We start from the raw sequence: 10,522 nt of genomic DNA, 5'->3' as shown, positions 1-10,522 counted from the left end.
CCCTCCCAGTCCCCCCCAGTCCCCATATCTCCCCTCCCAGTCCCTCCCAGATCTCCCTCCCAGTCCCCATAACTCCCCTCCCAGTGCCCCCCAGTCCCCATAACTCCCCTCCCAGTCCCCATAACTCCCCTCCCAGTCCCTCCCAGCCTCCATGCCCCCCAGTCCCCATAACTCCCCTCCCAGTCCCTCCCAGTCCCTCCCAGTGCCCCCCAGTGCCCCCCCAGCATGTCCTCCTGCGCCGAGCTGCTCCGTTTCCAGCTGCCGGGCCACGAGGCGGCGGCGCTGCGCTCCATGACGCGCCTGCGGGCCGAGGAGCGCTTCTGCGACGTCACCATCGTGGCCAGGAGCCTTCGCTTCCGCGGCCACCGAGTCATCCTGGCCGCCTGCTCGCCCTTCCTGCGCGACCAGTTCCTGCTGAACCCGGCGGCCGAGCTGCGCGTCTCGCTGGCCCACAGCGCCCGCGTGCTGGCCGACCTGCTGCTCTCCTGCTACACCGGCGCGCTGGAGTTCGCCGGCAGGGACCTGGTGAATTACCTGACGGCCGCCAGCTACCTGCAGATGGAGCACGTGGTGGAGAGGTGCCGGGGGGCTCTGGCCAGGTTCATCCAGCCCTCCCCCACGGCGCCGGTGCAAGCGCCGAAGCCGGAGGAGGATGAGGATGAGGAGGACGAAGAGGACGCCACGGATGTTTGTATCGTGAAGGTGGAGCCGGCCACGCGGCGCAGGGGGAGGAGGTGGCCGGCGGTGGCCGGCGGCGAGGTGGTCGCCCAGAGCGGAGGGGGAGTGACCGCCGTGGTGGCCGCGGCGCCGGACAACGCCACGGCGCAGCTGGGGGTGGTCAAGGCGTGCTACAGCCTGGCCGAGGATGCCGAGGGTGAAGGTTTGGTCATCTTCCCCGGCGGTGGTGGTGGCGGCAACAACAACGCCGTGGCCACCAGCGAGGAGCCGCCGGGCAACCAAGGAGGTGTGGGCGCCTCGGCCACCGCCACGCCAACACCGTCATCGTCATCATCGTCATCATCATCGTCGTCATCGCGGTGCGGGAAGTGCGGGGAGAGCTTCCAGGGCGTGGAGAAGTTGGTGTTCCACATGCGGGCGCAGCACTTTGTGTTCATGTGCCCGCGCTGCGGCAAGCAGTTCAACCACAGCAGCAACCTGAACCGGCACATGAACGTGCACCGCGGCGTCAAATCGCACGGCTGCGGCGTCTGCGGCAAGAGCTTCACCCAGAAATCCACCCTGCACGACCACCTGAACCTGCACAGCGGCGCCCGGCCCTACAGGTGCTCCTACTGCGACGTCAGGTTCGCCCACAAGCCGGCAATCCGGCGGCACCTGAAGGAGCAGCACGGCAAAACCACGGCGCAGAACGTTCTGGAAGCGGGAGGGGCCGAGGGGGGCGTGGTGATGCGTTGATGTTGGGGTGGGGGAGGGCCCGGCGTGGTGGGGGGTGGGGGTGGGGGGAGCGAGGGGGGTGCTGGGTTCTCTCCCGGGTCAGGAGGGGGTGGAGGGGTGGGGGTGGAGGGAGGGGAGTGAGGGGTCAGGTGAGGGGGTGACCGCTGGGGTGGTGGCCAGGAGGGCGGAGTGACCACCAGGGTGGCACAAAGTGACCTCCAGGGTGGCACAAAGTGACCCCTGAAATGGTCTGGAGTGACCCCAGAGTGGTGAGGAGTGACCACTGGACACTGAGGGAGTGACCACTGGGGTGGTGGCCAGGAGGGCGGAGTGACCACCAGGTGACCACCAGGGTGGCACAAAGTGACCCCTGAAATGGTCTGGAGTGACCAATGGGGTGGTGGCCAGGAGGGCGGAGTGACCACCAGGGTGGCACAAAGTGACCACCAGAGTGGCACAAAGTGACCCCTGAAATGGTCTGGAGTGACCCCAGAGTGGTGAGGAGTGACCGCTGGACACTGAGGGAGTGACCACTGGGGTGGTGGCCAGGAGGGCGGAGTGACCACCAGGTGACCACCAGGGTGGCACAAAGTGACCCCTGAAATGGTCTGGAGTGACCACTGGGGTGGTGGCCAGGAGGGTGGAGTGACCACCAGGGTGGCACAAAGTGACCCCTGAAATGGTCTGGAGTGACCACTGGGGTGGTGGCCAGGAGGGCGGAGTGACCACCAGGGTGGCACAAAGTGACCACCAGAGTGGCACAAAGTGACCCCTGAAATGGTCTGGAGTGACCCCAGAGTGGTGAGGAGTGACCACTGGGGTGGTGGCCAGGAGGGCGGAGTGACCACCAAGTGACCACCAGGATGACACGAAATGACCCCCAGAGTGGCTCAAAGTGACCCCAAAATGGCTAAAAGTCACCCCAAAGTGGCTCAAAGTGACCACAGAGTGGTGAGGAGTGACCGCTGGACACTGAATCCCTGCTGGACACTGAGGGAGTGACCACTGGGGTGGTGGCCAGGAGGGCGAAGTGACCACCAAGTGACCACCAGGGTGGCCCAAAGTGACCCCAAAGTGGTGGGGAGTGACCACTGGACACTGGACCCTGCTGGACACTGAGGGAGTGACCACCAGGGTGATGGCAAGGAGCCCAAAGTGACCCCAAAGTGGTGGGGAGTGACCACTGGACACCTGGACCCTGCTGGACATCGAGGGAGTGACCACTGTGGGGACAGCAACGAGCCTGAAGTGACCACAAAGTGACCCCAAAATGGTGGAGAACGAGCTCAAAATGATGGGGACTGACCCCAAAGTGACCCCAGAGTGGTGGGGAGTGACCACTGGACACTGGACCCTGCTGGACACTGAGGGAGTGACCACTGGGGTGGTGGCAAGGAGGCCAAAGTGACCACGAAGTGACCACCAGAATGACCCCAAAGTGGTCAGGAACGACCCCAAAATGATGGGGACTGACCCCAAAGTGACCCCAGAGTGGTGGGGAGTGACCACTGGACACCTGGACACTGAAGGGGTCACACCTGGGGTGGTGAGGAGGCCAAAGTGACCACGAACTGACCCTCAAAGTGACCCCAGAGTGGTGGGGAGTGACCACTGGACACTGGACCCTGCTGGACACTGAGGGAGTGACCACTGGGGTGGTGGCAAGGAGGCCAAAGTGACCACGAAGTGACCACCAGAATGACCCCAAAATGGTGGGAAATGGCCCCAAAGTGGTGGGAAATGACCCCAAAGTGACCCCAGGGTGGTCTGGAGTGACCACTGGACACTGGACCCTGCTGGACATCGAGAGAGTGACCACTGGGGTGGTGGCCAAAGTGACCACAGAGTGACCCCAGAGTGGTGGGGAGTGACCCCAAAATGGTGGGAAATGACCCCAAAGTGACCCCAGAGTGGTGGGGAGTGACCACCGGACACTGGACCCTGCTGGGATGGTCACTGACCCCAAAATGCAGGAAAATGACCCCAAAATGATGAGGAACCACCCCCAAAAAAATAGGGGTGACAAATTTTGGGGTCCTGGACCACCCAGGTGACAAATTTGGGGTCCCCGTTTAAAACCCAGCTCCAAAAAAGGCCAAAAAACCCCAAAATTTTATGCAAAAAAAGAGAAAAATTCTGATTTTTGGGGGGATCCCCCCCCCCCCCAAATTTGGGCCCTTGGGGTAAATTTGGGGGTCCCAAGGCCTTGGTGGAAAATTTGGGGGATTTTTTTTGGGGGGCTCCCTGTAATTTTTGGGGTCTCTCTGGATTTTTTGGGGTCCCCCCAAATTTTTTGGGTCCCTCCTGATTTTTTTTGGGGGGGGGATTCCCCCTGAATTTTTTGGGGTCTTCCCCAAAATTTTTTTGGGGGTTTTTTTGTAGATTTTAGGATTTTGGGTGGGGGGGGGACCCCCATAGGTTGTAGCGAGAGGTGGGGGAGGGGAAATTAAGGGTGGGGGAGGGGGGGAAAGGATTTGGGGTGGTGGGGGAGGGGCACCCCAAAAATTTGGGGTTTTTTTGGGGAGGTGTTTAGGGGGTAGAGAGGAGAAATTCGGGGTTCCCTTTTTGGGGGGATTTTGGGGGGTGTGAGACCCTTTTTGAGGTGGGGGAGGGGCTGTGGGACCCCTCCCCTCCCCCCCCCCCCGAGTGTTTTTTTGAGTTTTTTTGTAATAAATGGATTTTGAAAAAAAAGTCAAACAGATTTTTTTCATTTCTTTTTTTGGGGTTTATTCTTTCAGTTTTGGGGGTTAATTTAATTTTGGGTGACTTATTAATTTAATTTTGTGGATTCTCCAATTGTTGGGAGCTTATTTTGTGGGATTTATCCATTTATTGGGAATTTTGAAATTTATTTTGGGGGATTTATATATTTTTTGGGAACCATTTAATTTCGGGTGATTAATTAATTTAACATTTGGGATCTATTAATTTTTAGGGATTCATTTTTTGGGAATTTGTTAATTTTTAGGGGTCTTATTAATTTAATTTTTTTCATTTTTAATTTTTTTGTCTTTTCTTTTGAGGATTTATTTGTAGTGATTTATTAATTTTGGAGAATTTATTAATTTATTCCCCAAAAATAGAAATAGGCGTGGCTTAACTCAAGGGGCGTGGCTTACAGAGTGGGCGGAGCAAAGCCCGCAGGACAAAGCGCTGCGCCGTGGGCGTGGTTTTACCCATATAAGGCATTGCCACGCCCCTCCGCGCTGCGTGCTGACGTCACCGCGCGCGGCGCGCTCGGCGGTGATGGAGGCGGCGGGAGGCGCCGAGGTCTGAGGGGAGGCCACACCGGGGCCGCTTTTTGGGGCATTTTGAGGCGATTTTGGGTTTTTTTGAGGGTTTTGAGGGGTTTTGGGGAGCCAGGGGGTGTCTGTGAGCGGGGGGAAGGGCGGGATCCGCTGTGGGGAGGGGCGCTCCCCTCACGGAGCGCTCTGCCCCTCCCCCTTCCCCTCAGGACCCTCCCGTCGGGACCCTCGTGGTGGAGGCGGCGGGAGAGGCCGGTGAGTGACCCCCTCCCCCAGTTTTGATCCCTCCCTTGGATCCCCCGAGATCCCCCCTGAATCCCCCTGAGGATCCCCCTGAGACCCCTCAGGATCTCCCCCTCAGGATCCCCCTCAGGATCCCCCTCAGGATCCCCCTCAGGATCCCCCTCAGGATCTCCCCCTCAGGATCCCCCTCAGGATCTCCCCCTCAGGATCTCCCCCTCAGGATCTCCCCCTCAGGATCCCCCTCAGGATCCCCCTCAGGATCCCCCTCAGGATCCCCCTCAGGATCTCCCCCTCAGGATCCCCCTCAGGATCCCCCTCAGGATCCCCCTCAGGATCCCCCTCAGGATCCCCCTCAGATCTCCCCTCAGGATCTCCCCCTCAGGATCCCCCTCAGGATCTCCCCCTCAGGATCCTCCCCCCTCAGGATCTCCCCCTCAGGATCTCCCCCTCAGGATCCCCCTCAGGATCCCCCTCAGGATCCCCCTCAGGATCTCCCCCTCAGGACCCCCTCAGGATCCCCCTCAGGATCTCCCCCTCTGAATCCCCCTCAGGATCTCCCCCTCAGGATCCCCCTCAGGATCCCCCTCAGGATCCCCCTCAGGATCCCCCTCAGGATCTCCCCTCAGATCCCCCTCAGGATCCCCCCCTCAGGATCCCCCTCAGGATCCCCCTCAGGATCTCCCCCTCAGGATCCCCCCTCAGGATCTCCCCTCAGGATCCCCCTCAGGATCCCCCCTCAGGATCCCCCTCAGGATCCCCCTCAGGATCCCCCCTCAGGATCCCCCTCAGGATCTCCCCCTCAGGATCCCCCTCAGGATCTCCCCTCAGGATCCCCCCTCAGGATCCCCCTCAGGATCTCCCCCTCAGGATCTCCCCTCAGGATCTCCCCTCAGGATCTCCCCCTCAGGATCTCCCCCTCAGGATCCCCCTCAGGATCTCCCCCTCAGGATCCCCCTCAGGATCTCCCCCTCAGGATCCCCCTCAGGATCCCCTCCTCAGGATCCCCCCTCAGGATCTCCCCTCAGGATCCCCCTCAGGATCCCCTCAGGATCCCCCCCTCAGGATCCCCCTCAGGATCCCCCCTCAGGATCCCCCCCTCAGGATCCCCCTCAGGATCCCCCTCAGGATCCCCCTCAGGATCCCCCTCAGGATCTCCCCGTCAGGATCTCCCCCTCAGGATCCCCCTCAGGATCTCCCCCTCAGGATCTCCCCTCAGGATCTCCCCTCAGGATCTCCCCCTCAGGATCCCCCCCTCAGGATCCCCCTCAGGATCCCCCTCAGGATCCCCCCCTCAGGATCCCCCTCAGGATCCCCCTCAGGATCTCCCCTCAGGATCCCCCTCAGGATCCCCCCTCAGGATCCCCCCCTCAGGATCCCCTCAGGATCCCCCCCTCAGGATCCCCCCCTCAGGATCCCCCTCAGGATCCCCCTCAGGATCTCCCCCTCAGGATCCCCCTCAGGATCCCCCTCAGGATCTCCCCCTCAGGACCCCCCTCAGGATCCCCCTCAGGATCCCCCCCTCAGGACCCCCTCAGGATCCCCCTCAGGATCTCCCCCTCAGGATCCCCCTCAGGATCCCCCTCAGGATCTCCCCCTCAGGACCCCCTCAGGATCCCCCTCAGGATCTCCCCCTCAGGACCCCCTCAGGATCCCCCTCAGGATCTCCCCCTCAGGATCCCCCTCAGGATCCCCCTCAGGATCTCCCCCTCAGGACCCCCTCAGGATCCCCCTCAGGATCTCCCCCTCAGGATCCCCCTCAGGATCTCCCCCTCAGGATCTCCCCCTCAGGATCCCCCTCAGGATCTCCCCCTCAGGATCCCCCTCAGGACCCCCTCAGGATTCCTCTCAGGATCCCACTGAACTCCCCATAGACCCCCCCCCCCCCCAGACCCCCTCAAAGCCCCCCCATCTCCCCCCAGGATTCCCAAACCCCCCCAAAATGCCCTCAGAACCCCCACAGACCCACCAGGACCCTCATGACCTCCCCAAAATGCCCCCAGAACCCCCCCCCCCCCAAGACCCCCCTGAGCCCCTCCAGGAACCCCAGACCCCTCCCCAAATGCCCTCAACCCCCCCCAGACCCCCTCAAAACCCCCCCAAAATCTCCTCAAATCCCCCCAATCCCCCCCTGACCCCCCTTTTCTGCCCCTCTCCCCCAGGACTCCCCCCGGGCAGCCCCTCCCCCTGCGACCCCCCCCCTTCCGGTGGGACCCCCCCCACAGCCGGGGGGGCCCCCCCAGATGAGGAGGGGCTGGGGGGGGGCAGCCCCAGCGATGGGGAGGGGGCTCAAGGGACCCCCCCCGGGGGCAGCAGCGGCACCAAGGGGCTGCCAGGTGAGGGGGGGGTATTTGGGGGGGGTCTGGGGGTGTTTTAGGGGGTCTGGGAGGATTTTGGGGAGGTCTGGGGGTCCTGGGGAGAGGTTTGAGGGCATTTTGGGGGGGGGCTGGGGGATTTGAGGGGATTTGGGGGGGATCTGGAAGGATTTTGGGGGGGTCTGGGGGTCTAGGAGGATTTTGGGGGGGTTGAGAGGGGTTTGGGGGGTCTGGGGGTGTTTTGGGGGTCCTGGGGAAGATCTGGGGAGTTTTAAAGGGGGTCTAGGGGGGTTTGGGGGCATTTTGGGGGGGGTCTGGGGGTCCTGGAAGGGATTTGAGGGGGTCTGGGAGGATTTTGGGGGGTCTGGAGGTCCTGGGGGGGGGGTCTAGGGGCATTTTGGGGGGGTCTGGATCCTTTTTGGGGATCTCAGAGTGGTTTTGGGGGTCCTTGGAGGGGTCTTTGAACATTTTGGGGGGGGGTCTGAAGGTTTTTGGGTGAGGGGGTTTGTAAATTTTGGCTTTTAGCTCAATTTGGGGGGGGGGGGTCTCCCCTTTTTTCCTCCCCCCAGGCCACGCCACCAAGACCCTGCCGGGCTCCCCAGGCCGTGGGGGGCCGATTTTGGGGGGCTCAGGTGGGGGGGGGTCTCCCCCCACCCCCCTACCCCCCCCCAGCCGTGCCAAAATGTCCCTGACGGGGGCGGGGGGTGGCAAAACCCCCCCCGGCCAAAGCCTGGCCTTGCGCCTGCTCAGCCTCCCCGGGGCTGGGGGGGGTCCTGGGGGTCGCCCCCCACCCCCTGAGCCCCCCCAAAACCCCCCGGACCCCCCCCCAAACCCCCCCGAGCCCCCCAAAATCCACCGGGCTCGCAAGACCATGGCCAAGCCCAGCAACGGGCAGGTAAGGGCTGGGTTTGGGGGGGTTTTAGGGGGGGTTTTAGGGGGATGTGACCCCTCCCCGAGGTTTTGGGGACACCTCCCCAGGATTTTGGGGACCCCCCTGAGGGTTTGGGGGTCGGTTTTTGCCCCCCCAGGTGCCCGAGAAGCCGAGGATGTCGGAGATGCTGCACTTCAGGGTGTCCGAGGAGCTCTGCGGGATGGGGCAGCACCACGGTGGGCTTGGGGGGGGGCGTCTGGGGGGATTTGGGGGGGTCCTGGGCAGGTTTGGGGGGTCTTGGGGTGGTCCTGGGCAGGTTTGGGGGGTCCTGGGGGGTCCTGGATGGGACTGGGGGGGATTCTTGAGGGGTTTGTGAGGTTTGGGGTCATTTGGGGGGGTCGTTTTGGGGGGGTTCTGGTGGGCTTGGGGGGGTCCTGGGGGATTTGGGGGGGTCCTGGGCAGGTTTGGGGGGTCTTGAGGGGTCGTGGTTTGGTCTTGGGGTTCCTGGGTGGGATTCTTGAGGGGTTTTGTGGGGTTTGGAGTCATTTGGGGAGGCTTGGGGGGTCCTGGAGGGGTTTTGGGGGGCTTTAGGGGTCTGGGGGGAGTCTCTGAGGGTTTTTGGGGTATTTGGGGAGGGGTTGGGGTGGGATTTGGGGGGTCTTGGGGGGTCCTGGGCAGGTTTTGGGGCGTCTTGGGGGTGTCCTGGATGGGACTGGGGGGATTCTTGAGGGTTTGGGGGGATTTGGTGTCATTTGGGGGGGTCCTGGAGGGGTTTTGGGGGGGGTTTAGGGGATCTGGAGGGAGTCTCTGAGGGGTTTGGGGTAATTTGGGGAGGGGTTGGGTGGGATTTGGGGGGGTCTTGGGGGGGTCCTGGAGGGTTTGGGGGGGAACTGAGGGGTTTTGGGGGGGGTTTGGGAGGTCTTGGGGGGTCTCTGAGGGGTTTGGGGGGGATTGGGGTAATTTGGGGAGGGGTTGGGTGGGATTTGGGGGGTCTTGGAGGAGTTTGGGGGGATCTCTCATGGGCTTGGGGGGTTCTGGAAGGGTCTGGGGGTGCAGTTCTGGACCTGGGGGTGCAGTTTTGGGTCTGGGGTCTCCCTGACCCCCCCCCTTTCCCCACCCCCAGACCCCCCCAAACGCCCCAAGTTGGATTTTGGCTCCGAGGGGCTCCACAAGCGCCTGCAGCAGCGCCCCAGCCCCCGTGCCAGCACCGAGGTACCCCCCAAAAACCCCCCCAAAAAAACCCCCAAAATCCCCCCAGGGACCCCCCAAAATCCCCCCCAAAAAAACTCCTCAAAAAACCCCCCAAAAATCTCTCCAGGGATCACCAAAATCCCCCCCAAAAACCCCCAGGGACCCCCCAAAAAACCCCTAGGGACCCCCCAAAGTCCCTCCAGCGACCCCCAAATCCCCCCCCCCCCCAAAACCCCTCAGGATCCCCCAAAACCCCCCCAGAAACCCCCCCAAAATCCCCCCAGGACCCCCCAAATCCCCCCCAGACCCCCCCAAACCCCCCCGTTCCCCCCCCAGATCACAGTGACAGAGGAAATGGCCGCCCCCAAATCCCCCCAAAAGCCCTCCAGGAACCCCCCAGGACCCCCCAAATCTCTCCCAAACCCCTCCTAAGCCCCCCAGACCCCCCAATTCCCCCCTGTGCCCCCCCAGATCACAATGACAGAGGAAATGGCCGCCCCAAATCCCCCCAAAGCCCCCCAGGACCCCCCAAATCCCCCAGGACCCCCCAAATCCTCCTAGGATCCCCCTAACCCCCCTGTGCCCCCCCAGATCACGGTGACGGAGGAAATGGCCACCCCAAATGCCCCCAAAAGCCCCCCAGGACCCCCCAAATCCCCCCAGAACCCCCCCACCCCCCCCCGTGTCCCCCAGATCACGGTGACAGAGGAAATGGCCGCCCCCAAATCTCCCCTAAAGCCCCCCAGGACCCACCCAAACCCCCCCCTGTGCCCCCCCCAGATCACAGTGACAGAGGAAATGGCCGCCCCAAATGCCCCCAAAAGCCCCCCAGGACCCCCCAAATCCCCCCAGGACCCCCCAAACCCCCCCGTGTCCCCCCAGATCACGGTGACGGAGGAAATGGCCGCCCCCCCCCGGGACTGGGACTCGGAGGGGGGAGGGGGCTTCTCCCTCTTCTACGACGGCTTCAGCGTGGACGGGCACGGAGACTCGGACAGCAAGGTACTGGGGATACTGGGAGGGACTGGGAGGGGATTTGGGATACTGGGAGGGACTGGGATGGATTGGTTGGGGTACTGGGAGGGACTGGGATGGACTGGGATGGACTGGGAGGGGATTTGGGATACTGGAGGGACTGGAAGGGACTGGGAGGGTATTGGGGGGGACTGGCAGGGCACTGGGAGGGACTGGGAGGGCACTGGGAGGAACTGGGATGGGATTGGCAGGGACTGGGAGGGACTGGGAGGGGATTTGGGATACTGGAG

At 62.7% G+C, this 10,522-nt stretch overlaps 3 protein-coding genes across 8 annotated transcripts; 2 read left to right on the top strand and 1 right to left on the bottom strand.

The window, feature by feature from the left end:
* The first annotated feature begins 188 nt into the window (after nucleotides 1–188).
* Nucleotides 189–1,441, top strand: ZBTB12 (zinc finger and BTB domain containing 12). The gene has a single exon (XM_050987816.1). It carries the CDS (start codon nucleotides 226–228, stop codon nucleotides 1,414–1,416), a length of 1,191 nt encoding a protein of 396 aa, XP_050843773.1. The 5' UTR covers nucleotides 189–225; the 3' UTR covers nucleotides 1,417–1,441.
* Nucleotides 1,442–1,512: 71 nt separating this feature from the next.
* Nucleotides 1,513–4,046, bottom strand: LOC127061217 (uncharacterized). Of its 6 annotated transcripts, XM_050987821.1 has the most exons (4): nucleotides 3,015–3,199; nucleotides 2,849–2,911; nucleotides 1,992–2,680; nucleotides 1,520–1,611 (listed from the first exon to the last, which is right to left on the bottom strand). In XM_050987821.1, exons 1-4 carry the CDS (start codon nucleotides 3,197–3,199, stop codon nucleotides 1,541–1,543), a joined length of 1,008 nt encoding a protein of 335 aa, XP_050843778.1. In that variant the 3' UTR covers nucleotides 1,520–1,540. The 6 variants fall into 6 exon arrangements, 5 of the variants coding, with proteins under 5 accessions (XP_050843779.1, XP_050843778.1, XP_050843777.1 ...); XR_007780663.1 differs by having other exon boundaries at nucleotides 1,513–1,611; nucleotides 2,068–2,680; nucleotides 2,849–4,046; XM_050987822.1 differs by having other exon boundaries at nucleotides 1,513–1,611; nucleotides 2,166–2,911; nucleotides 3,015–4,046.
* A 3,968-nt stretch (nucleotides 4,047–8,014) lies between these two features.
* Nucleotides 8,015–10,259, top strand: LOC127061218 (histone-lysine N-methyltransferase EHMT2-like; the record flags this gene model as incomplete). The annotated part of the gene is made up of 4 exons (XM_050987823.1): nucleotides 8,015–8,090; nucleotides 8,224–8,302; nucleotides 9,190–9,278; nucleotides 10,140–10,259. Coding segments are annotated over exons 1-4 (312 nt in total), but the record flags the coding sequence as incomplete, so codon positions are not given.
* Between the last annotated feature and the right edge of the window lie 263 nt (nucleotides 10,260–10,522).

Source organism: Serinus canaria, unplaced genomic scaffold (genome assembly GCF_022539315.1).
Source record: "Serinus canaria isolate serCan28SL12 unplaced genomic scaffold, serCan2020 HiC_scaffold_273, whole genome shotgun sequence".
NCBI classification, from domain to species: domain Eukaryota; kingdom Metazoa; phylum Chordata; class Aves; order Passeriformes; family Fringillidae; genus Serinus; species Serinus canaria.
Note: the sequence above shows the minus strand (reverse complement) of the source record. Positions and strands in the feature narration are given on the sequence as shown.

Excerpts from the sequence above, each read along its gene's own strand:
- LOC127061217 (XM_050987818.1), bottom strand. The coding sequence starts at position 3,199 with ATGTCCAGCAGGGTCCAGTGTCCAGTGGTCACTCCAGACCACCCTGGG. Across the intron at positions 2,912-3,014 it reads TCAGTGTCCAGCAGGGTCCA|GTGTCCAGTGGTCACTCCCC; the intron begins GTGTCCAGTGGT and ends TTCAGTGTCCAG. Across the intron at positions 1,612-1,991 it reads CACTCCAGACCATTTCAGGG|GTCACTTTGTGCCACCCTGG; the intron begins GTCACTTTGTGC and ends GCCACCCTGGAG.
- ZBTB12 (XM_050987816.1), top strand. The coding sequence starts at position 226 with ATGTCCTCCTGCGCCGAGCTGCTCCGTTTCCAGCTGCCGGGCCACGAG.